Here is a 25,336-nt window from a genome sequence, read left to right as displayed (position 1 = left end):
ATTGTGCACAATGTTGAGTGATCTGGACATATCCTGTAACCTTCCAGAAACATGCAATTCTAGCACAGTTACGTGTTCTTATCTTTACACAGCTTATAAAGAGAAGCAGCACAAACATGTTACCACAAAATGTAGTGGTGGCTACCAACGTGAATGGCTAGACAAATTCATGGTTGATAAGGCTCTCAAGGTCTACCTCCAGTGTCAGAGGCTGCATTCTTCTGTATTGCTGGGGAACACAAACAGGATGATTCTATTGCAGTCATGTCCTACTTGTGGGCTCCCCACGGGCAGCTGGATGGCCATGATGTGAACAGAGTACTGGACTACATAGGCTTTTTGCCTGATTCAGCACGACTCTTATGTTCTTATAAAGAGTTGGATCCTACTCAGGACATGGGTTTTCTAATTTCAGTAAAAATTAAGTACTACTTGAATGAATGGATGGTAACAGCAGCAGCACATTCCTGAGTGTCCCAATTGTACACAATTCTTCAGGAGACACTAAACGTAATAATCGAAAAATTGAAACAAGCAAAATCCACACCAACAGGTAGAAGAGAAAAGGCTACAAAGCTTTGGGGCAGCCTGTTTAGCATGGGGAAGCACATGTCTGTGTAAACATTACAGTTATTCAGAATTAAAATGCATTCAAATGTGTTGTACAGTCATTTATCTGTGGGCAGGTGGCACTATTGTTTTAGTTTGCTTTAAAGATGGCTCAAGTTAAAGGCATATCAACATTATTTTCCAAAATGCTTTCTTCCTACATTTAATTTCAGTTGTCCTACTAGTAAAACTGGGTTAGAAGAACTTAGGCCCATTTTCCTCATGCAACCCTAGTAAAACATCAACTACAAAGCCAATTATTTCCAGGTGCAATTCTTAGTATGACCTAAATCTCTGGCCTCACCAATCAGAATCTCCAAGAAATATAAAACATGTCTACTATATGGAAAAGCATATATAATTTTTCAATGTCATAGAAACAAAATACCACTCTTAAAAATTAACGTTTCATTATTAGGATTAAGTAACATTTGTTCTGAGAAGCAAAGTATGTAATACTCATGTCAACAATTATGGTAAATAATTGGAGCTTCAGCTATTGGGCGGTATAATTTATTTATTTATTCATTTATTTATTACATTTCTATACCGCCCAATAGCCGGAATAATAATAATAATAATAATAATAATAATAATAATAATGAGTATTTCTTAAGATGTCACAATATTGACTCTACAGTCAAGTCGGTCATTCCCTACTTTTATTCTCTCTGTAAAACAGCAATTGCTGTGACCAAGGAATTGCAGTAGAACAGGAATGCAGCAGGGTGCAGCTCTGGGACTTCTTTCAGAGCAGGAACGATGAACTCGTATAGCAGAGCACCAGGATCATTGATGGACCCTCCTTGCTGTGGCAAGTGAATGAGGTGGTAAAGAGGTTTTCGAGTTCTACTATTGATTGTGGTAGATTATTAGCATAGAGAAAAACAAAGAATGAGGAAAACAAGTAAAAGGGGAGTACTTCTTTCTTATTCTTTGATGGAGTTCTTACTTCAAGATAGCAATTTAAATGGAAACACTACTTTGAATTAATCTTTGCATTTATAATTAAGAGCTGAAGGATGCATTTCAGCAGGGTGAAGCTTTTGTTGAAGCTCATTGTATTTTAGAGTCAGCAATAAGCACCAAGTTCAATGGAACTTACTCCTAGGTAACTATGCAAAGGATTGCAGTCTTGCTTCAAACATAATTGCGAGATTACAGGTTAGTTTTGAATGTGTTTTATGATGGCTTTTTTAACCTGAGTGCTAGCTCCTTTACATATAAATAATAAAGAAGCAGGATATATGTTTTGTGATTATGACTGTAGATTTCCAACGGGGGCATGGCTATGAGTCTTGTCATGATAAGCTCCTGCACTTCACAATTTACCACTATACCATCTGTAGTGACTTCATTTATAGGAATGGAGCAGGGTTGAATTGGATAAGAACAGTGAAATATTACACATACTAAAATGGTAACTTAATTCCCTGGGACTGTTCAGATGTAATGCCAAACAATGGCTTGGACTTACAAGAACAAGCCTTTAACTTGCACATACTGTCTTCACCCGTTGTCAATTGCTAAACTCCAAGTCCCTGCTTTAGGACAAATCCTAGTTGGCCTGTTCAGATGAAATGACCATCAATGATTTGCCATAAATCAGAATTGGAAGTTACTAATCACCCCACGTAAGGCGGGGGACGACATATGAGCCGGAAACACCTCAAAACACGATTTGGCATTATGTTAGTAGAGAGCCCAAGTTAAAGGTTCATCAGCTGGCAAAACACTGCCACCATACACATTTCACTCTAACAGGTTATTTATGTATAGCCACTTGCTACCAGAATACATAAATGACAACAAAGCTGCAGAATTTACCTTCTACACAAATGAACTTGTTCCTCCATTCAATACCATCAGGTCTTGGAATGGCTTTGGCTTCACGAACTGAAATCATTTGACTGCTCCAACTAGCAAAGAGAAAATAATTTTCAGAAACCTTTGAATAGTGTGATTTTTTAAAAAATAAGCTCACACATTAAAACTGGGGATAATCCTTACTTAAGATCTAAGTGTAGGGTTTTGATGCAGCTGATAAGAAAGGAATACAATCCCTAGAAATAGCAAAGAGGGAGTAATAACAGGAGACCATTCTTGATCATGTGCCTTGGAAATACCAATATGGTTATTGTAACCCATGTAGATGAGGGAAACCAAGAACACTTCGAGCCGTAGGGAGGAACTACATGACACCAGGTAGAAATTTGGAGAGGGCTACAATAGGTCTTGGAATCCCCAATTTTGGCTGGATGAGTTCCATTCGCAAAGTTTCAATAGAAAATGTAGGTCAGAGGAAAGGGAAATGTTACAGCATCATTTGGCCTGTATCCCAACTTGTCAATAAATTTAAGAAAAATAAGCTAAAGGGAAGAGTTACGTAACAGAATTAAGCAGATCACAGCAGGCAGTAATGCCATTCTGCTGCACACTGAACTACACTTTTTTTTTTTTGCAGAACCCATCTGGCTTCTAATATCTCTAAAAAAAAAAAAAGGCAGTTATTTCTTCACAGCGCATCCCAAAAGCCAAAATATTAATAAGCAACTATCAATATGAAATGTCTAGAGCCAATTTACATATCTACTTCAGGGAATAAAAGGAAGAAATGTCATAACTTCTTCATTAAGCAAAAATGTAACCACTTAAAGGGATAAAGGAGCCAATTCTACCAGGATACCCCTAGCCTCAAGTTATCATCATTACTTATCTCCAAAACAAAGTGGCTCTCCTCTACTTTTCAACATATAAGTGAAAGACTGTGAAACTTATGAAGCTGAACAGGAGTCATTGCGCTATCCAATATAACACAACTCTTTGGCTCAAGCCGTGAAGTACTCTTGTTAATGGGTGCCCAAGCATTCCATGAAAGCTTACAAAAAAGATTCTAAAACTTTAGTTATTGAATGGGTGAACGGCTCTTACAGCTAAGCATTTGGCATCTGTGTTTAACTTAAAAATTGTAAGATTGTAAGCCTCTGGGCAGGGACTGTCAAGGAATATTTTTGTAAGCCGCCGTGAGAGCTTTTTTGGCTGAATGGCAGGATAAAAATACTTAAATAAATAAAATAAAAAGCTAAAATTATCAGAAGACCCCGCTATATGATCAAGAAGGGAAAAATGAAACGACCATATACTAGAGAACCACAACCACAGCAGCAGCATCCCAATTATGGCCTGGTGAGTGTGTGGGTGGGTGTGTTCATGTTCATATGAAAGTGCCATTCTACATATGAGGTGGTAACACTTAATTGAGTATCAATTAAAGCTTTAGAGAACTTGAATCCATGTATACTAGGAGGGTGTACCAATTACAAGATTGGGTTCAGACTCCAATTCAGCAATTCAGTTCAGACCCCAATTTGGAAAACAGCCCGATTCAGCAGCCACACACTTCAACTCGGGTCTGAATCCAAATCTCAATTTGGAAATCCAAAACTTCATCTGATTATCTTTGGATATCAACAAATGTCTAACTTTTCCCCAGTTTGCAAGAACTGGATGAAAATTGCAGGCACAGTAGTCCCTTATTGGGGGAGGGGGTTGTTGTTGTTAAGCCTGCCAAATTTCAGACAAATGAATTCAGGGGGGTTGTGCTAAATTTTTATTTTGTAAAAAAGTGAACTGCTGATAACTTCCTTATTTCTTGGCAGAACTGAATGAAATTTGCACCCCCTTCTGATGGGATCATGCCTGCTAAGTTTCAGATGAATTGGTGCAGGAAGCTTTGGGCAAGAGCAGCCTTTATAGTTCGGGAGTTTCCCAAAAAGGATATTGCACTATCAACCTGCAAAATTTCAGAAGGATAGGAGCAGTGTTTTTTTGTGGAAGGGGAATGCTCAAATTGGGCAGAGGAGTGATTCACTTCCCTTTAACCCCCTCATTGGGTTTTCTGGCAGTTTGCATGAAGTGGCATATCTCAGAGGTGTCTTTAGGAAAAAAACCCTCCAAAATGTCAAAAGAATAGGTGCAGGGACTAAGTAGTTATGACGAATGAAAATCAATTTAAGGCTTTTTTTGGTTTTTGCTCAAAGTCAAAGAAAGTGCAATACAACTGAGGTAGATGATAGATGTAAAACATAAGGTAACCGAGACAGAAGGACTGGAACATTCAGCATTTTCCAAGCAAGCACAGAACCTCCTGGGACCTAGGCTTGACCAAACCTCTTTTAACCTTTCTTTTACTGGAAGAGAAAACTAAGACCTGCAATATATTACTTTAACATCCATCCACCAAACTATTAGGATTAAAATGTCCCGATAAAACTATTCACTGTGATTTATTTATTTATTTATTTAATTAGTGGTACTTATATACCTCTAGTATTTTCCTTATACGGTATGTAGAGCTTGGGGAGAAATGTATCTATTTTTGGAGACACTCTATGTCTCTGCATCCCTTCAAATCCCAAATCTTCAAGTGTTCAGTGTTCAGATTTGTATTCGGTCTGTTTCAGAGGAGACCTGCAGGCATCTCTTGAATCTGTTATATTCGGCTCTGGATTTATATGGATACGAAACACATCCCTTTTCGGTGGTGGCCCCCTACTGTGGAATGATCTCCCCGATGAGGCTTGCCTGGCGCCAACATTGTTATCTTTCAGGCGCCAGGTCAAGACTTTCCTCTTCTCCCAGGCATTTAACGGCATTGAACGTTAAGTTTGTTTTTTAATGGACCCCAGAATTGTTGTTTTAAATGGATGCTGCTGTTTTTATACTGTTGTTTTTATGTATCTGATGGTTTTTGACTTTTCTATACTTTTAATGCTTACTGTTTTTAGCTTTTGTGAACCACCCAGAGAGCTTCAGCTGTAGGGCGGTATAGAAATGTAATTAAATAAATAAATAAATAAATAAATTTTGCATGTGCTGGATATAACCGGCACTATTCTGTTTGAGAGACTGGTCAATCTGGCCTTTGCCACATACATAAAAGGCCATGTGGCAAATCATACTTATTTTTGTCTAATCTATCCAAATACAGATGATTGGATGACCTTAAATCACAGTCTAATAGTTTGTTATGTAACTGAAAAATAATAGTTAAACAGTAGGATTTTATATGGGCTTCAGTTGAACATTTTACATCATGCACAAACGAAGGGGCAGTTAACACTGTGCCAATTTATAAAAACATTGCTGCTAAATATACTCCCAAATGTACAAATGCCACAGGGCTTCTTATTGTTGCTTTTTTTTTAAAAAAAAAATGTAATTATTTCATAAAAATTTCAAGCTTGTTTTTAAATGACAATTTTAAAAGAGGGGTTATTTTGAGGGGGGAATGCATTTAACCTTTATTTCCCTATAATAAACCTCACTAGATAGAAGGACATTTGGATCAACGCTTGCTTTGCTATTGAATGCCAAAAGAAAAACCTATTACTTTCCACATAGAAATGCAGGACAAGTAGGACATTCCACATTTCAAAAAGTTTACAAACATAGAAGTATGTCTTCAAGAAGCCGTTCTTTCCCCACCCCTTTCCAGAATATATTTCTACGCAATGGTTAATCTAACCTGTATGTTTCTTTCAGACATCCACATAAGTCAGTATCAACAATATCCATGCACATTTTTAGTTGTGTGCGCAACTACACCGCCCAGAGAGCTTCGGCTATTGGGTGGTATAGAAATGCAATAAATAAAAGAGGCAAAATTAATTTTGAATTGTACCGTGACAGTATTTTGCTAACTAATTCCAGTTCTGTTATGGTGTTCGGCAATGTTTATTTTTAATCCTTCCAAGCTACCTGGTTCTGATTGTGGTGGCAGGTTGCAAAAAAATAACTGCATTACCCCAATACACAATTTGCATCAGGCAGCAGTTACTGGAGATGATGCTCTGGAGCCTTTTGAGAGCTGAATTGCTTTGGGAAATGCCATAACTGTGGCACCATGTGGCGATACCCACCTTTCTGTCCCTTAGGTATGTCTGGATTTGTATGTCTAGCAAGTGCAGAATATTTGACTGAGTGGGTGTGGCTAGTGATGCTGTGAGAAAGGGGGAGGAAGGAGTATAAATAGTTTGGTTGAGGAGATTGTGCGTTTAGTGTGGTTAGTTTGGTTTGGTTTTAGTCTGGGTTTTTTAGTCTGGCTTGTGCTTCATGAGAGTGTTTGGTGTGTGAGGAATGAGAAGAGATAGGATTTTAAGGGACTTGGGATTGTTGTTTTAAACATAAAAATAAGCAGGTTTGATCTAAATTGAAATACCAAAGATCTGTTAAATTTCAATAAACTTTACTTTGTGTTCTGTTACCACAAACCACGTGTCAGCTCGGATTTATTACCTGCTATATTACACAGTGTAAAAACATCTAACAATACACCTGCAGTTCAGTACCTCAACAATAGAACCTATTTTTCAAAACCCTTTACCTTGTTCCCTCACATATAGGGGAAAGGTTGTCTTGTTTTTACCCTTTCCTCAGGCTTTTCAAGAGGTGGCGCTTGGCTTGAGAAGGGTGTGCTAGGCAAGGCCTTCTGTGTGAGGTTGGTGTCGTCGCACACCACAACAGAGAAGGACTTAGATCTTACTGCTTCCAACTTAGCCTCTGAGAAGGAGGTGCACACAATAGTTCTCCCTGTACAGACCAATGTGAACCCGCAAAGCAGGCACAGAGGAGTTCATTAAAATGGGAAGCTTATCACTCACTCAAACTCTGTAGCATAGTATTTAAGGAAGCCCAGCAACAGGTCTCCAAGTGTTGATTCATTTTTTGAATGGTAAGGAGGAATGGTGCATGGGGCTTGATGCACAAGGTGCAGCTGCATAGTAGGATCAAAAGATTCCTGCAAAGACAATGAGACACAAACAGAGAATATAGTGTTATTTCATGTCTATGCCATAGTACTACAATCTGTTAAGATGCTATCAAAGGTAAACATGCATAGGACTCATGGCCAAGTAAGCCCCATTCAAATCTGTAGCACTTACTTCCAACTAATCAACCCGAATCTTTGGAAAAACTCAATGTAAAAATCTCAAAATTGAACAATAAAAATCTAATAGATACAAACATATTATTGCTAGCTGATTAACAAAAGTTCATATTTGTCTGCAGTAGAACAGCTGAATCTCTGCAGGAGGCAGAAATAAAAAAATAGAAACTATGGCAATTGAAATCTGAGCGTCCTAGCCTCAGAGAGATCCCTTCTGGTCCCTGGCATAGACCATCCTATTTGCACGTTTTATCACATCCCTGCTCCTCTTGAGTGCTCTTCTGTCTGTGTGTTTCTTTTGTATACACATTCCCTCATCTTTAATACAAAGGAAACAACTTCCGCACACATCCTGCTATTTTGCTGATGAACACAAAGAAAGGAAAGTTTTCTACTCTACCAGGTAATTAAAGATGGCCATTAAAACAAAGGGGTAAAAAAAGGGCACCTTGTCTTAATATTTTGAAAAACTAAATTCTTTTAATGGGCATCTTTAATTATCTGGTACAGTAGAAAACTGTCCTTCCTTTCTATACATGGGATGTTGCAAAGGTTTAGCTTTTAGCAGCATGGCGAAGAAGCCAGGGCAGTAAATTCTTCCCTTCCCTTCCCTTCTCACAGTTAAGTAACTTTAAATTAAACCAAACAAACACTAAGCTTTAAATAAACTCCCTACCTTCTCCCAGTAACAAACTCCTAGTAAACAAACCCTATAACAGCAACAATAACAATAAAAAACCAGTTATGAAGGTAGAAAGCCAGCAGGCGTGGGGAGGCTTCCCAGTGTATTGCACTGAGTGCCATATGTATGACTATCTGCCTGCTGGACAGAAGTCGTGGGTGTGTGCACAGTGTAATGAGCTCCTGGCTCTCAGGGAACAAGTTCACTCCCTTGAGGTCAAGGTTGCTGACCTGCAGAAGCTAAGAGAAGCAGACAGGATGATAGATAATAGACCTTCAGGGACCTAACAGCAATGTCCCACTCCATTAGTGACAGCTCTTCTGCAGTCACGGAGAATGAGGGTCTTGAGGAAGGAGGGCGTCACTCAGAGGAAGAGGGAAATTATTCCTTTAGAAGGGACCCATTCCTCAGAAGACGTGCAAATATCCTCTCACACCGAGGATGTGCCTCCAGGGGGAGGGGGGCTTGTGGTAGTGGGAGATTTGATCATTAGACACATAGACAGCTGGGTTTGTGACAGGCGTATAGACCACATGGTGAATTGCATGCCTGGTGCGAAGATTGAAGATATCACACACCGTCTAGATAGCATAGTAGACAGTGCTAATAATACCAAGGCCAACAATAAAGAATTCTTTAAATATATCAGAAGCAGGAAACCAGAAACCAGCTAGAGAAGCAGTTGGACCATTGGATGACAATAGAGTTAAGGGAGATTGCAGAGAAGTGGAATGAATTCTTCGCATCAGTGTTCACTGCAGAATATACAGGCCAGATGCCTGTGCCTGAACTGATGTTTTCAGGAAAGGAGTCTCAGGAACTGAGGTAAATAGTGGGGACACAAGACGAAGTTTATTGATTTATTTATTACATTTATATACCACCCCATAGCCAAAGCTCTTTGGGCGGTTTACAAAGGTCAAAAGGTCTGCCTGCACTTGGAGATGCTTTTATGGGCAGCTGATTTTCAAGGCTTGGATTTCATGTTTGCGTTGGGACCAAGACATACACACAGTCCTATACAGGTAGACCTTATTGACAAATTGAAAGCAAATAAATCACCAGGACCAGATGGTATCCATTCTAGAGTTCTCAAAGAACTCAAATATGAAATTGCAGATCTTCTAACCAAAATATGCAACATGTCTCTAAGCTCAGCCTCTGTACCAGAGGACTGGAAGTTGGCCAATGTAACACCAATTTTTAAGGTGAAATCCGGGGAGATCCAGGAAGTTATAGGCTGGTTAGCTTGACATCTGTTCCAGGTAAATTGGTTGAAAGCATATAGAAGGGCATGTCCTGCTGAAGAAGAATCAACATGGCTTCTGCAAAGACAAGTCCTGTCTCACTAATCTTCTAGAATTCTTCGAGAATGTCAACAAACATGTACGCTGGGATGATCTGGTGGACATCTGGTGTTTACTTGGACTTCCAAACAGCTTTTGATAAAATCCCTCACCAAAGACTCCTGAACAAACTTAGCAGTCATGGAATAAGATGAGAGGTCCTCCAATGGATCATTAACTGGCTAAAGAACAGAAAGCAGAGAGCAGGAATAAATGTTACTGTAAATTCTCCCAATAGAGGGAAGTAAATAGTGGGGTCCCACAGGGATCAGTGCTGGGACCAATTCTTTTCAACTTGTTCATAAATGATCTGGAATGAGGAGTGAGCAGTGAAGTGGCCAAATTTGCCGATGACACCAAATTATTTAAGGTTGTTAAAACACATGGGATTGTGAAGAGCTCCAAAGGGATCTCTCCAAGATGGGAAAGCGAGCATCCAAATGGCAGATGCGGTTCAATGTAAGCAAGTGTAAGGTGATGCACATTGGGGGGGGGGGGAACCAACTTCAAATATAACCTGATGGGATCTGAGCTGTCGGTGACCGAACAAGAAAAAGATCTTGGGGTTGTGGTGGACAGCTCAATTAAAATGTCCACCCAGTGTGTGGCCGCTGTAAAGAAGGCAAACTCCATGTTACGCATTATAAGAAAAGGAATACTGTGTACCGTTCTGGTCACATCTAAAAAAAGATATCATAGAGCTGTAAAAAGTGAAGCAAAGGGCAACTAAAATGATTAAGGGGCTGGAGCATCTCCGCTATGAGGGAAGGTTACAACAGCTGGGATTGTTTCGTTTGGAAATAAGGAAGCTAAGGGGATTCATGATAGAGGTGTACAAAATTATGCATGGTGTGGAGAATGTGGATAGGGAGACATTTTTCTCCTTCTCTCATAATACTAGAACCTGCTGTCATTCCATGAAGCTAATTGGTGGGAGAGTCAGGACAATTAAAAGGAAGTACTTCTTCACACAGCACATAGTTAAATTATGGAATTCACTATCACAAGATGTAGTGATGGCCACTGTGGTGTTACACCCCACAAGTCAGTTCCCTAATGTATGTCTGTATCGGTAAGTCTGTGGTGCTTAGAATGTTGACCTGAGTAGGTGGAGTTAGAATGTCTTAGGAGGGGGGAGAAGTGCTATATAAGGGAATGACTGAGGGGATTGAGAGAGACTTTTAGGTACTCTTAGAGTCTTTAGCGCTTTAGCTCTCTCTGTGTAGAGTACTTTGGTTCTGGAAAGTTTGAGGTTCAGTGTAGAGAGTGGTGTCTTTTGAGGGTGGTGTGCTGATAGTTGGTGTATATTAATCAATACTGATAAAAAAGAAAGTTCAAGAGTGAATGTGTGAGAGAAAGGAAAGCGTGTATGTGAATGAGTGAAAGGACTGGATGAAAGGTTTCAAAAAGGTTTTGAAATGTTTTAATTTGAAACAAAGCTTGTGAACTTTCAAAAATAAATTTTAATCATTTTGTTTTAACTACCACAAAAATCCCATGTGTCTGTTTGGCATTTATCGTCTGAAATTTATTCATTTAGCACCCACTCTGACAATAATTCACCTCAGCACATATAATTCATACTGCATTATTCTATTATTGAAATCCTTCTCCATTTAACCCCTTTTCCCCCATAGTTTGGAGAAAGGCGGTGTTTGTCCCTCGCCTCAGGCGTATCAAGCGGTGGTGCTTGGCTTGAGCAGGGTGTAGCCGCAGCCGGGCCTGGTGTTCAGAGTCTGTGTCATGGCAGCCACCAATTTGGATTGCTTAAAAAGGGGGTTGGATAAATTCCTGGAGGCAAAGGCTATCAATAGCTACTAGCCCTGATGGTTGCGTGGTATCTCCAGTATCCAAGGCAGTAAGCCTGTGTACACCAGTTGCTGAGGAACATGGGTGGGTGGGTGCTGTTGCACCATATCCTGCTTTGTTGGCCCCTGGTCACCAGCTGGTTGGCCACTGTGTGAACAGAGTACGGGACTAGATGGACCTTCGGTCTGATCCAGCATGGCACCTCTTATGTTCTTAAGGCTTATCAGTATCCAGGATCCCCCTGAATTTTGGAAGGAAAGACGTACGCAAGTATGAGCCTGAGACATGCTCCCTTTTCATACTGAACTTTTTTTGCTTTTGTTTTGCAAAACTCCTTTTTTCACTGACTCTCTGCAATAGAAGCATCATAAAGCAATGACAGAGCAAGTGTTCAATCCAAACCTTCTGGCTAACAGATGCTAACTACGTCTTCGTCTGGTATAAGCTCATCTGGATGCACATTCCAAAAGCTCATCCCTGTCATCAGTGCTCAACTGTACTTGTGTGCCCCTGGATGTGGAATGCAAAACAAGCCAGGGATTCTAAACCAACTAGGTTGATTTCCATGGGGGGTGGAATGGGGAGGGGGGATGAATGGAAAGATGTGTGTCCTTGGATACAAAAACACCCATGTCGCAAGCTTTTTTTTTTTTAAGTTATTTTTCCTTATTTATGAAAAATAAAGCACTAGGTAAGCCACCTCAGGGAATGCCAACTGGCCACTGAAAGACAGGATATAATTCTTAGAAATAAAATATGCCATTAGGAGTTGCTGCACAAAAACACTGAAAGGTTCAAGTGATTTGAATTTACACAAGGGGGTAAGCATACAAATATGCTGTACTAGCTACTATTTACCTAACACTTGAAGTTCAGTAAAGCATCAAATACTGAATTTAAAACAATCTAGTTAAGTCAGAATTCCATTTTAAAAAATGATTTAAAAACCAAAAAAACCCCAGATCTACTGCAACATTACAGTGCATATAAATATAAATGAAACTACAGAGCACAGTAGAGAAGCAGTTACTAAACCACAGAAAAATGTTAGAACACGGTATTAACACTAACCTAAGACATGGGGTCAAGTGAAATACAGCTAAATCTGCTTATTCCAGACTGTTACCATATGTCAGAAAGTTTCCTATTGTTCCTTGCTAGCCTTAAAAAAGAGGAAGAATGTGCAATTGCTGATGTTAGATGTCTAACTGTGCATGATCAGCATTTTTAAAAGCAGATTTTCAATGTGACGTTGATAAACATATGCAGAGTGCGGGTGCCTGACTGAAGAACTGATTCAGCACAAATGAAAAGAAATAGTAGGATACCAATATGGGAAACCATAAATATATATATTATTCTACATATATATGAGTTGTGCAGAGCTACCAAAAATAGTTTCCCCCACCCCCGTCCCATTAAAAAAAGACAGTTGAAAGATGGAAAGTTTTAAGAACCTCTTTGTTTCCGTATGTGTGCATTAAGCTTTTTAAAAGATGGCTTTATCTTACATCAAAAAGAATTATTAAATTGATTGCCAACACAACTTTTTTAACAGCAATTTTAACCCATCTTTAACCTCCTTTGTTCAACATATCATATAGCATTCACTACATTTATAAAAGTGAACTTAATTAAGATATAAGTTGCCCCTAAACAAACCATAGTACCTTCTTTGTGCTCTTAGTTTTGCCAATTGAGTCTCTTAATTCAGTAAACTTTGAGCAGCTACTGTGATATAAGAGGGGTTCAAGTGAGGTTGCTTCTATATAAGCCCTTTTCTTTGGAATTGCCATCCTTTGTTCACTCACTTTTGCCAACTGCCTGTTGCCTACATCAGTTTCTGCAGGAGGAAGGCTTTAATTACCAAATTTCTCTAATTTTTTGTCCCTTTTCAATTTTTTTTTGAACAGCAAAATAGTGTTATTTCACTTTTTTAAAAAAAATTTGCAAGTAAATCAATAATTAACTCCTCCTTCATGGGAACACACACATTGCAGCAATTGAGAAGTTATTAATTTCTACTCCCTAGCTGTGATCAACAAGAAATAAAATAAGTAGTGCCTGCAACTAAAAGAAGTTTAATTAACATTAGAAGAGACCTTTGCTAAATGGAATTGCTGTATCTTACCCACATGGAGGGGGTTGCTGAATAAGGCAGCTCTATAAAGTCCTGTGTGGCACCTCCATTTTAATTCTAAATGCAACTAATTACGGAAAAGCAATGCCCCAGCAGCACTATAGGGTTCTACTGGGGAATAACCTTATTAATTTCATTATATTCCATATTCATGTGTGCTCTGGGTAAGACTCACTAAGACACACTTACAGCATTCTTGCATTGCTTGGCCTTTTGGCCTCATTTTAAGAATAAGACAAAACAAAAGCTGTCCCCTTCTTCACTCTATTTTGTGTGTAAATATTTCTCACTCATTCACACGCACACAGCACTTAATCACACATGACCACTTCATGCATGTGATGACGTGCGCTCTGGCCCATGTCAGTAAATTTGTTACTCTTTAAAGTAACTTAACTTAGTTGCCAAGAGGCATATAGCACAGAAATGGGTTATTAAGGCAAGTGGGGAAACCCAAATTAAACATGCTGCAGATCGAGTGAGCAATTTCTCATTCAGAGTCTTTTGAAAGACCAGCCTTGCCCTATCTGTGGCCCTCCAGATGTATTAGACTATAATTCTCATCCAACACTTCTGGTGGGCATCAGGCTAGGGAAGGCTAGATGCTTCTAGCAAGGTATTGCATTAGGAGTAATAATCAAGAACTATCTTCAGTTGTTTAAAAGCTCCATACACACTGAACTAGATTTCACTGAGGCGGTAGAAGAAAAAATCCTCAACACAGAAAACAAAGCATGCTTAGTTTTCTATTTGCAAAGATTTTGTATGGAGGAATACAATGTTGCAATATGAAATGATATAGGTCATACATGAATTTAGGGCATTACATTATCCTTGTACAAACCTGTAACAACTGTGCTATTCTAATATAATAAACACTCAACTGCACATTTACCACAAGAGTTAAAAAAGAAGTACCTAGCACGGAGGGAGGACAAATAATCTCTATCCACACAGCTCCAACATGAACCTACTTAACATGATCCTGAGGCACATAGATACTCTGGAAATAAGTTTAACTTCAGCAGTATGTAAACTACACAGCCAAAGGCAAATGGGACATAGAATTAGAACCTAGAACAGCACCAGGAGAAGGTGAGAGAACTCCTATAGACATACCCTACATGCAGAACAGACCATTAAGTACAGTAGTACATTTGAAAAACAATGGGATACAATCCTAAACACACTCAGTTGGAAGTAAGTCCCCTGGAAATAAACGGGACTTACTTCCTACCAATGGAACATAATCAGTACTGATCTAGGAAGAAGTTAGTATGTATGAAACAAAGGTCAGTCTGCAGGGGAACTTTACACACACGGGACACAGTGGTGGCTCACTGTGGAGTTCTAACAAACATGGTCATAGGTATATTTTGCCATTACCCAAATTTAATAGTTAAATAGCAACATTCATATTGTAGATAATAAATTTGTAATAAACATATTATGTAGTAATTTATAAGAAGCACTTACTGGGTAATTTTTTTGGAGGGATGGAAGGATAGGTTCAGGTAGGGCTATAAAAAAAAAGTTTAAAGTCGCTGTGATTCATGTACTTCACAGAAAACAACATACCAGCTACACCAGTGGTGTGAACTGAAGGTCTAGGATAAAATGCTTACTCCAAATGTAAATTTCTAGGCCTTTTAAATTAAGCAAGATTACCTCTATAAATTTGTGTGAAACGTGATTATACATTCTAGAATATGAAAGTTACTCATTTAAGCCAAAGTTAGTATATGGCTATTTGAAGTTTATATAGGGGCATGTGGACATTTTTCACTATGAAGACATTTTAATTCATTAGAAAAAAGTAACTTTTAGGCTACTGCAGTAGAAACGTAGATATTGAACTATCAAAATACAATGAAGCTGTGAATGACGATTAACTACATTTTTGGATATGGAAAGCACAATCTGCCCCCAACCAACTGCCACTGTCAAAAAAAATATTAAACAAAAATGCTGTTCTCCTAATTATATACATCTCATTTTAAAATACCTACTGGAGACCCCAAACCAAATAAATATTGTGGATATCGTATTCCAAATTATGCAGTTGCTATATATGCCCATGTTTAAAAAATGTTCATCTTCCAGTTGAGTTATGTTTTACCCACAATGCAGTCTTAAAACTGTCCATTCTGTTCCAATTGCTCCTATTCAGTAGCTGACATTAGGTGGACATTTTAGTAACTGTTCACCAAATTATCTATACAATTGCATTGACCAAGTGATATTCTAAATTGGAACATCAAAACACAACTGGTCTAACAGGGAAGATTTTAAAAGGTACAGCTACTTTTGCCATTACTAATCATGACTAAAAATATGATTTTTATTTGTTTACTTCAAAGCTTCTTCAAGTCAGTTTACAAGGTAGAAATCTAAATAAAATTCAACTAAAAAAATCAGCATAACATATTTAAAATAAACAGTAAAATATTAGATAACAATGGACATCAAAATACAAAACAGGCATGATATCACTTTAGTACTCAACCCTTTTTATTCTGAGAAAAGGCATGAGCGAATGAAGTCCATCTTACACCTGATGCATATAAGACTCCCCCCGATATTTTATTTTGAAAAACAACATATTTCTGAATCCTAGAATTCAAGACACTTTCAGCCAATTTATGTTACACCTCAAGAAGCTTCCTAAGAATACTGGGGAGAGTATTATAAAGTGAATGCTTACTGATTATATTTGTTAACAAAGGTCTGGTTTATTACTACTGTGTAGCTATTATGGACCATGGCTTGAAGAAGGTTAGGGGCACAATCCTGTGCATGTTTAAAGAGATTAAAAAAACAACCCCCAACATTCCCCAGCCTGTCATGCTGAATGGGAATGTTGGGAGTTGTAGGACTTCTTTTTGTCTCAATATGCGTAGGATTGTGCCCTATTTATAATTCTCATAAATAACCAGATCCAAATCTTTAATGAAAGCTTCTATAATGCAAGGTGAACAGGTGTAGAGAAGAAATAACTTTTCCCCGTTTTCTTTCCTTAATTACACAATTCATATTTCTGCAGCAAAAGAACCTGCTCCTACCAAAAGCAAATTCTGAAAATGTTTAATAATATTTTTCACAATTTTATCTTGCCCTTCCCCTTCAACAAGCTCAGGAGGCGTGTACATGGATTTTTGATTTTAGGGTTGGATCCAACGCTGGCTGTTCCCCAGCAGAACGGAAAGCACCGGCCAAATGGGCTCACCACCCCCTCTGCAGCCCTCCATGTACCCCCAAAATCTGTTATGGAGGGTTAGTGGACTCTCCAAAGCAGACTGGATGGGGAGGGGAGAGTGTTGGAGGAGGAAAGCAAGTTGAAGTTCCATTGCGTGATGCCCATTCATGCAACACTGAATTTAACTCTTTAAGTTTATGGGTTGTATCCAACACTATTATTCTGCTGACAGAAGCAGCTCCATCAGCAGAATGTGATTCTCCCTGCAGCTCCTCAATATCTGCTCCTGAGAATGGGAAACCCTCTGGAGGAAATTTTCGAGTGGCCTGGAGGGCTGTGGAGGAGGAGGAGAGAGGGAGAAAGTCCCATCGTGTTAGCAAACCTCCATTACCATGTTGGATTTAACTCAAAGCACCCAAGCTTTAAGAAATAGGTTAAAAATAGAGAACATGCATGGTGCAGCCCGGGGTGGGGTGGGGGAATGAAGGACTTGCACCTCAGATCAAATGTTTGCTGTAACCAGAATTTACTGACCCGGTTCAACTATGGTTTGTAAATCATGGATTGTTTGGAAGCAAGCAAGCCTGCTGGCTCCCAACTGCTCATCCGCTTCCAGTGCGGTAAACAATCCAGGGAAACTCTGGCCCTTGGTTGTTCTCTATGACATCCAAACGCGAAACTCTGGGTTGTTGAGGAAGAAGCAAGACAGAGTTATAACCTAACTGGAAGCAGGCAAGAGCCTGCACAGTTGTTCGTTCCCAAACAACGCATGGTTAACAAATCGTGGGTTGTTGCATTGTGCAAACTGTGTCACTGGTAGCCACCATCTCCTCAGCCAATGAATGGGTATAATAGCTGTTCTCATAGCATTTTTTGGAAGATGAATAATGCTTGAAACACTTTGCAGATAATTGCTACAGGAATGCAAAATAAATAGCAGAAGGATTAGCTGCTTTCCTATATTCAGGCCCTATTTGAAATTACAGTTAGTTACAAGATTGATAAGGTGAATGGCAGATTTTCTGTTTCCTGCTGCTAACTTTATTTAAAAGACAGCAAGACACCCAATAATCATGCTTAATTTTTTTCAGGAGAGCTAATACAGGAGGCTACAAAAGAATGTCATCAAAAACCTCCTCTGAGAGGAAAAAATGAAGTCCAGTTTAGCTTTGATATGCTTTAACAGGAAAATAAACATCTTCTATGGACATGTACCAAGAATATGACAGTAGGCAAAATTGGTAAAAGCAAGACCACCACCACACCACCTTATCTAAAGATACTCCTAGAAGTTCTGGTACAGTTGCTAATGATAAAGTTATATTCAGGGGGAAAGCCATTCCAAAAGCTAGACATACTTACTTTGTAAATAGTGCAAAACCATCAACACAAGACTATAGCTGCTTAAAGTGCCTCGACTGGCATCATTTATGCCACGAAAGCTTGCCCACTTCTTTACAACCAGCACTAATGGACGCACTCGACTCTCAACTGTAAACAAGACAAAGATTTCAGGAAGAACAGTTAGGTTCTTGTCTAATGAGAATGGCCATCAAACTTTTAGCACTGCCTTCCCAACACAAACACATTTTTACTGGATATATCATTGCCTCTGACTATTGGAAAGTTCCAGCTACCCAATGGTCCCTTGCTTGTAAAATGACCTGTGCCTGTTCTCTCTTGCGGTGGCCTACTGCGTGGAACCCCACACCACCTCTACTTATGTGGATCCACCACTCTCAACACTCAACTTTATCTTAAAGCCTTTGGCTTAACCCTAGTAGTTTTCAGTAACTGAAATAAATACGAGAAATAACGTTGTCTCACATTCATCTGTTTTGTTATCTTGAACTCTCCTTTTCCTCCCCCCTCTACTGTATCCTAGTATTCCTTAAATTGAAAGATAATAAGTTGCTTGGAGAAAGGCATGCCCTTTTAGCTTATGTTCTGTAAGCTGCCATGTAGATTTTCCGCTTGCACACACAGAAAGAGCATGCATATACTTATAGGAAGTTCATTCTTCAAATGTATATCCTTAAATAGCCAAAACAGTACCATACAGATACAAGAAAATAGTACCAACAGCCTTGGAGAAATCCCAAGGTTTGCAGAAATACAAAGAATATTTAGGGGGGAAATATTTCCGAAACACTTCAATGAGAACTGAGCAGGCACAGAATGTTGGGCTACTGGAGAAAACAGCAGAAAATAAGGTGGGGTAGTGGTGGAATGAAATACCCTGAAAAGGGTATTGCTGGCAGACATCCTGAAGAAGAGCATTCACACTGCAACATTTTGCTGCAGGCCCCATTTGTTGTAGTGGCTGTATTATTATCAGTGATATACCACCGTGCCTGGGTCCAGCTCCAGCTCAGAGCCCCCTCCCTCCTGCTACCAACTGTCTCTGCAGAGGCCACCAGTGAGGGAGGAAGCAGCAGCCAGGCACCTCTCCACCGTGCCTGGGTCCAGCTCCAGCTGAGAGCCCCCTCCCTCCTGCTGTCACCTGTAACTGCTGAACTTTCCAACTAAGATTGTAGTGCCTGAGTTTGCTTTCCTTTTCCCCCTCCTCCTCCTCCCTCCAAATCCCCTTTCCTTTTGTGTCATGTCTTTTAGATTATAAGCCTGTGGGCAGGGACTGTCAAGAAATACTTTTGTAAGCCGCCATGAGAGCCTTTTTTGGCTGAATGGCGGCATAAAAATCCTTAAATAAATAAATAAATAAATAAAATAATACTATATAGTAGTGACAATAGTAGCTGAAACCAATAAGTAAATAATGAAGGTAATCTATAGTAGACATAAATTATGCTGCAATGTCCTTATTTTTATTATGCAGTGAAAAAGGAATACTACAGATACTGACACCCCCCCTCCCCAGTGATTAAATTCTAGTACATTCATTACAAAATCCTCTTAAATTTGGTTTGAATAAGTAATAAAATGTACACACTTACTGTATGCATAGGTTCGCAGAAGGAATGTATTTCTTATTCCTACAACATTGTTTACATTCAAGTCAAACTCCACACAGCTGGGGGGGGGGGAGAGAATATAAATCAAGTTTAAAGAATTACTTTACAAACAAATCCACATTATACCAGTTTGTAACTAAAAACCACTGATGGTGAAATTCTGATTTTCAAAGATAAGTCTATTTTGCATGTTAAAATACCATCTGTGTTTCGTGTGTACACAAATGTAAAATGAGGCTAGTATTTTCAGTATTTAGTGTCACTAATCTTAAAAATTGGCTTTAAACCCTATAATTTCTTGGAACAGCATGCTGTCATCTGCATACTGAAATAATGTAGTTGGGCAATAAACTCTGCGTTCTTTCCACCATCAAGCATTTCTCACTTGACTGGGATTGCACAGCTGCTCCTCCATATTTTTCTAGAGTGGCCATAGATGCCCAGGATGAAAAGCTAATATCAGAAAGAGTTGTACACATGACTAATCACAAGACATAAAGATATGGTGAAACTCCCGGAACTATTTGTTTAGCCATAACCTTGTACAAATTTTCCATATATGACCATTTCCATTGTTAACCAATTTATAGCTGCATCTCCATAAATGAAAAGCAGAAGCATTCCCTAGTGTGTAGACAATATCAGCAATGCGTGTCGAAGCTAGTGATTTTTCAATCACCAGGTGTTCATGGCAGCCTAAACTAGGCACATTCTGGTCTGGCAGCTCTGCAGATAGTCAGTGGTAAAGGAAATGCACTTGGCTTTTGGTCAAAGCACACACTGTTTTATATGTTCCACTGCTGAGCACAGGCAACGATTAAGTGCTGCTCACAACCTGACTCTCAATTTACTCCATAGCAAGTCGCACATATAAGCAGACACATCATTTATCAAGGTCCTGGGAAAATGGATTCTAATGAATTCTAAAGTAGGATTGAACAACTTAATATAATTAAAGTAAGTATAACGGATTGATCTTAGTTGGAAACCAAAGCCTCTGACAGGAGCAAGTTATAATAAAGGCACAAAATCCACTTCCACTTTACTGAGATTATCAGGAAATCCTGACAAACCTTGAGTAGCAGAGATGCTGAAAATAATCAAATAAACCTACTCTGCTGTTGAAACCTGGTAAAAACCTAAGCAATAGCAGGAAAAGGCACTTAATCTCTGTGATTAAATCAACTGGGGATGTTGGAGAAAAGCAGGGACTCCCCCTCCACAAGCAACAGAAAAGGGGGATGTTTCTTTAGCAGTAAAGGTAGAGAGATAGAATGCAGCCAGCATCTAGTTAATGTAAATTTGAATGAAAGCTGATGCTACAAAAATGGCTATGTTATGTTAAAGATTTGAATTGTAGAGAAAAGATCATATGCCCCTCTCTCGAGAAATGAGATGGTTACTTTACACTATCAAAATCCACAGTACTGTCTTATACTTTCAATCAATATAATTTGAATTGTCTTAGGGACATAGGAAAGTGTCTTTTCCCAAGTCAAACTAATCAATCTAGTGCAGTATTGTCTATTCCAAGGTTTAGCAGCTTGGAGCCCTCTAGATGTTTTGGACTGCAACTCTCAAAACATCCGCAGGGCACCAGGTTGCCTATCCTGATCTACTCTGACTGGCAGTAGATCTTCAGGTCTCATGCAGATGACTATCTCATCACCTGCTACTTGATGCTTTTAAATAGAGATGTCAAGGATTGAACTGGGACCATGCAAAGCAAGTGCTCTACCACTGAGTTACAGTAAAGTGAATAATGTCTGGTACATGTGGATGGATGAAAGGCCTGGAAGCAAGGACTCAGACAAGAACATTTTAAAGGATTAGGATAAACTGGAATAATCCCCAGAAACAAACAAAAGCCTGTCTCTTCTATAAATAATGCAAATCAAATATAAATTTAAACATGATAGTTTAAATTTTGGGAGACTAGGCTTCTGGTGAGTACACGCTCCCCCAATAATGTACAGGGCAAAAAGGAAGTACATCCTGCACTTCTCCCAGCCCTCACCTAAATAGTATCATGAACTACAGTCCCTTTATATTTTATTAAAATAGTGAGTGGAAGCCTGTTCTATTGGAGAAAGTAGGACAGTCATCATACTGACAGCACTTCACTACAAATAAAGGCATATATTTAGTGTACAACAAAATACCAGAAAAAGTAATGCACACCTTCAAGCCCCAAGGAAGGTCTGTGGAACAGTGGTTCACATTTGATTCATTTCCCACTGTCATAATAGCAAATCCACACAGCAGACTGGTCAATAGTAACTTATCTAAAGAAACATGCCCCACAATAACGGAAAAGCGTTCAGCCCATTTTCATCCTACATATAGTAAAATTCCTTCTAGAACTAAAAAAAAACCATCCAGTCATTGCAGATACTTGCCTGACTTTGTCCCTGAACTTCACTATTGGCACTTTTGCTCGAATCAGTTGAGGTCTCTCAATGTAGTTCGCTGGGAGGAGAAAAGAAAAAGTCCACTGACATCTAACAGATATACTAATTTAGAGTGAGCAAAAACATAGACATATCTTATGCAGTTTCACACTGGTCAGATATAAGTACGTAACTTAAAGGTTTTAAGTACATTTCAAGTAGTTGTTTCTATCCATTAATGGATACAATTTTCTTTCGGCAATAATCCAATATCATTAATTCCTAAGTAAGTGGATGGATTAATGCCAGCACCTAAAAACAACGCTAAGCCCATATGATGCAGATTGGGTGGCTGAAAAAGACACAAAGGCATAGTTCAGACTACACTTTTCTCAACAGTGGTTTTAGAACTCCATGGTGGAGTTTTCACACTACCATTGAGAAATGCGTTGTCTGGCGGGAAAACTCCACCCCACGGTGGAGTTTTTTGGGATAACACTCCTCACTGAATATCCATGCTGTGCAGAGGAGAGTTCCTGCACAACTGCTGTGTTGCATGGAGGACTCCACCGAGCTTTCCAATGCGCTGAATTGACTTTTCTCACTGGCTACAGAGTTCTCTGGCAAGAGCAGCAAAAGGAGCAAGTGACGCTCTAGGAGAGCCACCGGGATTGCTTTTTTGCAGCAATGGCTGACAGGATACCATTGTGAGGACCGGGGGAGGAGAAAGGGCAAAGGAACTGTCAAACAAACATTGCAATGGATTTTACTCAACTCCACGGTAGCCCACAGTCACACAACGGTGGAGTTAGAACATGTTGTGTGGGGAGTACCTCCTAAAAACTCAACCATTGAGTGGAGTTTTCACACTGTTTTGACTAACGTGTTGTGTGAACTGAACCAAACCCAAGTCACAGAAATGTTCAGGTTTATTGTTGTAAACTTGCAATTGTCAAATTTTACAAGGCATCCTCTACCACAATCCAAAAGTAGCTTTGACTTAGGGCTCCTTTCATGACAGCCAGAAAGTATGTAAAGCAGCTTTGTCATGTAGAATCTCTGCATAAGCACTATAGGTTCTTCGTGTTATTAGCATGGACAAGCCAGGGGGCTGATACACATGGCAAGAGGCCTTAGAAAATGATGCCACCAACATGGTCCCTGATATGTACGACTTCCAAAGCAGGGATTTCATGACCAGCCTGTTTTTCATGCTCATTTAGAGTTCAGGGTGAGGGTGGGGGGGCTTTAGGCTTTCTCTGACACTGCTCCATCAGAACAGGAGTTTGGTAATCCTGGATGCCTGCTTGTACCTCTCCTTGGGTTCCCATATCAGGATAATCTTGCAGCTTGTGTTGGTCTTAAGTGGCCAGCAAAGAAATGACACATAACTCTATACATTACTGTGGATGTTCTCACCTTTATACCTAAAGTGATACCTTTGTCTGGGACATTTGAGGCAATAGTTAAAGGTTGGTAAGAGTTATCAGTGTGTTATCCTATTTTGTTCAGAAGAAAAAGATGAAGCCAATTTTGCCCATTGCTCTTTACCCTGTGCCAGAACTAGATACATTTAAAATCACTATGAGGTAACACATGCACAGCATTGGAGCTTTCCTTTTCCTGAAACAGATGTTCATTTCAGTTCTGCATGTGAACAATGCATGGGTTTTTTTCATTAAAATGGACCTTCAGTAGTTCTAAATCCCTGGGCAAATGATGTGGTGGGGGAAAAGGAGTCAATTCCAAGATATTGTTCTAAAAGTTCAATATTCCCAAATTTAAGTCATAGAATTGCTCTTTATCACTGACCTAAATTAGAAAATGTGCTTGATCTGTGAAGCTGTGGTTTACTACTGTAAAGAAAACTAATCTGCATTACAATACCACAAGGCAATGATGTGGTTCACATGTGACGCTAAACCACAGTGGGTTCTGAAGCTGGAGCGCTTTTTCCACCAAGAGTTGTTTTTTGCCAACAGGCCACCCTGAGAAACCATGGCACGTAGTAGGGTTGTCTGGGGTGGCGTTTTGTGGCGTCTGAACCTGGCAAGGCAATATTATTGTGAGTTGTTGGGAATGGCTAGAGGCTGCCTGGCAACAGTGGTGAAAATTCCTGCTGCTCCTCACAGTCCCACCATTATCCCTCATCCCTTCTCAGCTGTCTCTGCCTCAAAGCTATTTAATTTCTTTTCATAGAAATCTTGAAGGAAGGATACCAGGGAGTACCCTGAACATGTTTGCAATGATTTTACCAGTGCTGCGCACGTGCACAGGAGCAAATATCCGCTGCTAGGAATTTTGCTCAATTTCCCCTTCAGTTTTACCTCTGCCTTGAAATTTGAGCAATTTCCCCCTTCATTTTACTGCCTTGCCATGAAATTTGCGAGCTTTACCCACTTAGTCCCTTCTCTGCCTTGAAATTAGTAAATGTTTAACGACCCCACACATCGCTCTGTAACTCTCAGGTACATCTGACAGCTAGCAATGGAGAGCAGTGGAGGGAAGCGACAAGCACCAAGGCTGGCGGAGGCAGGGAGCCAAAACCACCTGGCGGCTACTGAAAAGAATGAGCTTAAGGGGAAGATTTCATCGCTACAGTAGAACGTGCAGAAGCCTTTAACATGGTGTTTGCTAGCAAGGGAAGTACCAAAATGAAGGATGAAATTAGTAAGGACATAGACAAAAGTAGGAGATGACTATGCTGTGCGCAATAGCAGACAGGTGATCTTGCGATTCTGCACCCTTGTGCAAGACCCCTAATTTTTTGGGAAATGTTTGCACATGCATTTACACACTCCTAACAGCTCAGAAACTTAGATCCCTTCAGCAATCTGATGCAGTAGGGGAGTTCCCCTCATGAGCCAGCAGCTACAGTGGACCAACTGCAGAAAGGGTGCTGACATAGGAAACTAGGATTTCTGCCACAAAGGCCCTGGAATACATGCCAGCAGTATCCAGGAGGACTGAGAGGGACTGAAGGAGAAACAAGCCATAGCAAGCTGCCAAGTGGGCAATCGTCTGTTGGGAGTAACAGACAAGCCACCCACCCACTGTGGCTTAATCTCAAGGTGGCTCAGTGTGATGTGCAAACTCGCCCAATGTCTGCCATGTACCCAAAGTGGCTTACAAACAAATCTTCATAAAAAATATGCAATAAAAGCTTTCTAAAACATTAAAAAGCTTGTAATTGACTAAAATTACTTATAAATCTAGATCCAGATCACTCAAGTAGGCATGATT

The 25,336-nt window shown here is 39.6% G+C and overlaps 1 protein-coding gene across 1 annotated transcript in view; it reads right to left on the bottom strand.

Annotated features, from left to right (window-relative positions):
* The window catches only part of TENT2 (terminal nucleotidyltransferase 2), a 41,030-nt gene that overhangs the window by 3,799 nt on the left and 11,895 nt on the right, over positions 1-25,336 (bottom strand). The window contains exons 8-13 of the mRNA XM_063127978.1: positions 22,103-22,172; positions 19,686-19,762; positions 18,094-18,222; positions 15,012-15,055; positions 7,272-7,408; positions 2,437-2,528 (exon numbers count right to left, since the gene is read on the bottom strand). Of these exons, the coding sequence (XP_062984048.1) occupies positions 2,437-2,528; positions 7,272-7,408; positions 15,012-15,055; positions 18,094-18,222; positions 19,686-19,762; positions 22,103-22,172 (549 nt within the window). The remainder of the gene's footprint in view (positions 1-2,436; positions 2,529-7,271; positions 7,409-15,011; positions 15,056-18,093; positions 18,223-19,685; positions 19,763-22,102; positions 22,173-25,336) is intronic.

This window comes from Elgaria multicarinata, chromosome 6 (genome assembly GCF_023053635.1).
Source record: "Elgaria multicarinata webbii isolate HBS135686 ecotype San Diego chromosome 6, rElgMul1.1.pri, whole genome shotgun sequence".
Classification (NCBI taxonomy): domain Eukaryota; kingdom Metazoa; phylum Chordata; class Lepidosauria; order Squamata; family Anguidae; genus Elgaria; species Elgaria multicarinata.
This window is presented reverse-complemented; position numbering and strand designations above follow the sequence as displayed.